At 38.6% G+C, this 4,432-nt stretch overlaps 1 protein-coding gene across 1 annotated transcript; it reads right to left on the bottom strand.

Annotated features, from left to right (window-relative positions):
* Positions 1-249: 249 nt before the first annotated feature.
* On the bottom strand, positions 250-443 carry LOC103008703 (H/ACA ribonucleoprotein complex subunit 3-like). The gene is given in 2 exon segments (XM_057552106.1): positions 250-338; positions 341-443. Coding segments are annotated over 2 exon segments (192 nt in total).
* Between the last annotated feature and the right edge of the window lie 3,989 nt (positions 444-4,432).

Here is a 4,432-nt window from a genome sequence, read left to right as displayed (position 1 = left end):
TTCTTCAAATCATTTTAATAACCTGGCAGTGATTCAAAGTATGATAAGAAGATTCAAATGTCTTCCCTTTATAGGGGATGCTACCATGATTGCCTCACAACAAGCATGATCGAAGGCAATCATGAGACTGGATTCCAAAGAGCAAGGGTCGTAGGAAAGCTTCAAGGCTCACAGATTGAAGAGCTTGGTTTCAGGAAGTCTCTTGAGGGCGAGCAGACAGCAGAAGAGACATGAAATTTTAAGAGGTCCTCAGAGGACGGGGCGCAATTGCTGGGTCATGAGCACCTTAAAGCATGCCTTGATGGTAATTTGGTGTCAAGAGTATTTGTCGTCTGGGAGAACTGAGCAGGATGGGCCACACAGGTCTGTTGTCTCATAGGGTCAAGCTTCTTCAGCAAATAGATCCGGTCTCCCTGCTCGTTGAGATAATACTGGAGAAACATGACCACACCAAAGCCAGAGGTTCCAATTCCGTCTGCCCATATTATGTTGTGCTTTAAAAAAAATATGGAAGTTTTTACTTTTGGAAATTAAAAAAAAGAATCTGTCCAAAATAGAAGCTGCATTCACTAAGCAGTCAATTCTATAAGTGAAGAAATTGCCAATTTAAAAAAAATTTTTTTTAATTTATTTATTTTGGCTGCACCATGTCTTAGCTGCGACACGCGGGATCTTCTTTGCAGCATGCAGGATCTTTAGTTGTGGCACGCAGGCTCTTAGTTCTGGCCTGTGAGCTTCTTTAGTTGCAGCATGTGGACTCTTAATTGCGGCATGCATGTGGGATCTAGTTTCCCGACAAGGGATCGAACCCAGGTCCCCTGCATTGGGAGTGTGGAGTCTTACCCACTGGACCACCAGGGAAGTCCCAGAAATTGCCAATTATAATGTTCTCTCTTTCAAACCTTTCCACAAACCTTCCCACCCCTTGAGCCAATCTTCTATCAGAATTGCCTTTAAAAATAAGCAGACCTGAAAAAAAGTGTATCTAAATATGAGTTTTGTACCTGCACAGCATATCTCTTCTCAAGAACATATAAAAGGCATAATAATTATCTCCTTTGCTCCTTCCCAAATTTTCTGCAACTAGGAATTATAGTGAGTATTTTACTCTATCCTCTATAAAAATCAGACAATTATAGTATGTGTTTTCTAGTTCAGTCTCTCTGTTGAGCATGTGAGATTGCTTGGTTCTAAAGCCTTTGGATTAGGGCAGTCTCACTGCTAAAGAAAGAAACCCTTAGCCAGTCTGTGGGGCTGCAAGATCTGATTTCTTACTAAAGGTTACTCATAATTAGAGTTGCAAGATTTAGCAAACAAAAATAAGGATGCCCTGTTAAATTTGAATATAGAATTTAAAATTCTAATTTAATTTGGCATCCAGTATTTTATCTGGCAACCCAATCTCATTAATATACCAATATTATGCATTCATTATTTCAACTTAATATGTTTTTATTGAACACCCCTAGAGTAAAACATTGGGCTAGGCTTTGTAGGTCAAACCGAAGGTAAAATGTGTGTCCTCAAAGAATTTATAATATTGGAAGATACAAGGCAGAACACTGAAATTACATGTAAACAAATGAAAACTACATGTATAATAATGTTACTATATAGAGCTGCCTGTCAGTCTCTCTGTAGTTTGTTTCTTTGAATGTTGAGTATTGGTCCCTTTCAGGTATTTGTATTAGGAAGAACAGAGTCCATCCCCTGTAGTAAAGCTCTTTCTTGGAATTAGCATGGCTTTTGCCTGTTCATTACTACCAAAGCATAAATACCTGGTATTGAACAGGACTGTTCAATATTTTAACTCTCTATACAGCAAAATGAAAAATTAGAAAGCTAGACACTTAAATGCTCTTTTTTCATTATAATTTCAAACTTGCTTTATCTTCATTTGTGATTGATATTTAATCAGTAGTGGTTTGTTATACTTTGAGCTTTTGGGTTTGCCTTCTGTTAAGAATTTAATGGAATTTAATGACTCTAACAAACACTTAAGAAGATGGTACTTAAAGGAAGCCTATGAACCCTTTGCAATGGATGAATTGTTTTGCAATGTGAATAATTTCATTCTCTAATTTTTGAGTTTATAAGTAAAATGGGTTAATAGTTTTCTATCAGATAATACAAAAGGGATGTTATCCCAAGGGGAAAAGAGTAACATCTCTATATAAACATTTTTTTTGCATCTTTCCCTCCAAATGATAACTATTTATTGAGTTCTTTCTCTGTGCAGGCACTATGCTACATGCTTTACAGACATCATTTAATTTAATTCTGATGGAGAAACCAAGGCTAGAGAGGTTGGAGATGTGACTCAATATTTTTGTAGGATATCTGGTGATCTTGTAAACACTAACTACAGAAAGCACAACTGCATGCAACATTTTTCTTAAATGAAGAGTTTTAAAGCACTCAATTTTTAAAAGAGAGATCCGAGTTAAATACAAGGAAACATTTCCTGATAATGAAGAACTGGAATGGGGAGAGTGGAGAGATTTTCTTCACTATATAGTATACTAAAGGATCAGTTGATGTTTATATGCCTAGAAGCTGATAGAGATGAATAAGCGCTACAGATATTCTCTGAGCTCAGTAATTATGGGAAAAGGAGTTTGCCTGGAGACCAGAGAGGGGACTTGTATCTGCTGTGTGTTGTTCCCTTTCCAGCTTCAATCCTATGTCCACCTACTGTGGAACCTTGCATGGCAATTCCTACTTCTAAAACAGTAAATAATAATTATCTACCTCTAGCTATTGGATTCTTACTTCAATGAAATATGTGTAAAACTAAACTCACTATCTTCCTGCCTTTCTTGACCTTGTATGCGCCACTTCTTTATTTGCTACCTTCTTTTTTCTTTCCTTCTCTTCAGAACAAAATTCCTTAGATTAAAGAGTCTTCACTTCTTGCCTCCATTTCTTTTTTTTCCCCCTCCATTTCTTAGTCTCCCATTTCCTCTTAAACCCAAGCGTGGCTTCTGTCCTCCTCTCTCCATTGAAACTTCTTTGACTCAGGACAGTGACCTTTTAAAAAAGGAAAACTTTATTGAGATATAATTTACATATGATAAAGTCACTCATTTTAAGTGGCTTAATTATAATTCAGTGATTTTTATTAAATTTACAACATTGTACAATCATCACCACAATCAAATCTGAAAACATTTCTATTGCCTTGAAAAGAGCCCTGTGCCCATTTGCATTCACTCGCCTTTTGAGAACAGATTCAATGAATGATTTTCAGTCCACAAATTACCTAACTGCTCTGAATACATTTGGCCCTACTGACCATACCCTTCCTTTTGAAACTTTCTCTTCCCTTCTTTCTGGCCATCACTTTCTCCTGGTTTCTCTCCTAACTTTTTGATAATTCTTCACAGATTACTTTCTCTGCCAGGCTTTATTATTTTTTAAAATATTTATTTATTTATGTATTTGGTTGCACCGGGTCTTAGTTGCGGCACGCAGGATCTTCCTTGCCGCGTGCGGGATCTTTGTCAGGGTATGAGGGATCTGTTTCCCCGACCAGGGATTGAACCCCAGCCCCCTGCACTGAGAGCGCGGAGTCTTAGGCACTGGACCACCCAGGAAGTCCCTGTCTTACTTTAAATTTATTTATTTATTTATTTATAGCTGCATTGGGTCTTTGTTGCTGCGTGCGGACTTTCTCTAGTTGCAGTGAGCAGGGCTACTCTTCGCTGCGGTGTGCGGGCTTCTCATTGCGGTGGCTTCTCTTGCTGAGGAGCACCGGCTCTAGGCATACGGGCTTCAGTAGTTGTGGCATGCGGGCTCAGTAGTTGTGACTCCTGGGCTCTAGAGCACAGGCTCAGTAGTTGTGGCACACGGGCTTAGCTGCTCCACGGCATGTGGGATCTTCCCGGACCAGGGATCGAGCCCGTGTCCCCTGCATTGGCAGGTGGATTCTTAACCACTGTGCCATCAGGGAAGTCCCCCTGCCTTACTTTAACTATTGCTGTTCCATCGAGTTCTGTCCTGGCCTTTCAGCCTACACCTACTTAATTGATTACATTAATCCTCATGGCTACAACTGCCATCTGTAAGCCGATGACTCCAAAATTTCTATTTCCAGCTCAGACTTGTGCCCTGAGCTCCATTCTGGTATAGTATAGTATAGTAAAACTACTTATCATCAACAGTGGTTCTTCTCTTGGGCTCTCGGTATAATAAAATGCAAATAGAAAACTCATCAAATTAGCAGATAAATCCTGTTCCTCTTGGAGGAGGAAATTAAGATTCACCTATATTGTATTAAGTATCAAAGTGCTGGATGAAATATGAAATATACATATGATCGCTGAAGTCTATAGACAATAATTTACTCTTCTTGTCAGATCTTGTAAGTAAAATAGAATTTTAATGTACCTGCAACTCTATTACTTCATTCTAGCTTACATTTTTACATATG

The sequence above is a fragment of the Balaenoptera acutorostrata genome, chromosome 9, assembly GCF_949987535.1.
Source record: "Balaenoptera acutorostrata chromosome 9, mBalAcu1.1, whole genome shotgun sequence".
Taxonomy (NCBI): Eukaryota; Metazoa; Chordata; class Mammalia; order Artiodactyla; family Balaenopteridae; genus Balaenoptera; species Balaenoptera acutorostrata.
The sequence above is the reverse complement of the archived record's forward strand: the minus strand, read 5'-3'. Positions and strand labels throughout refer to the sequence as shown.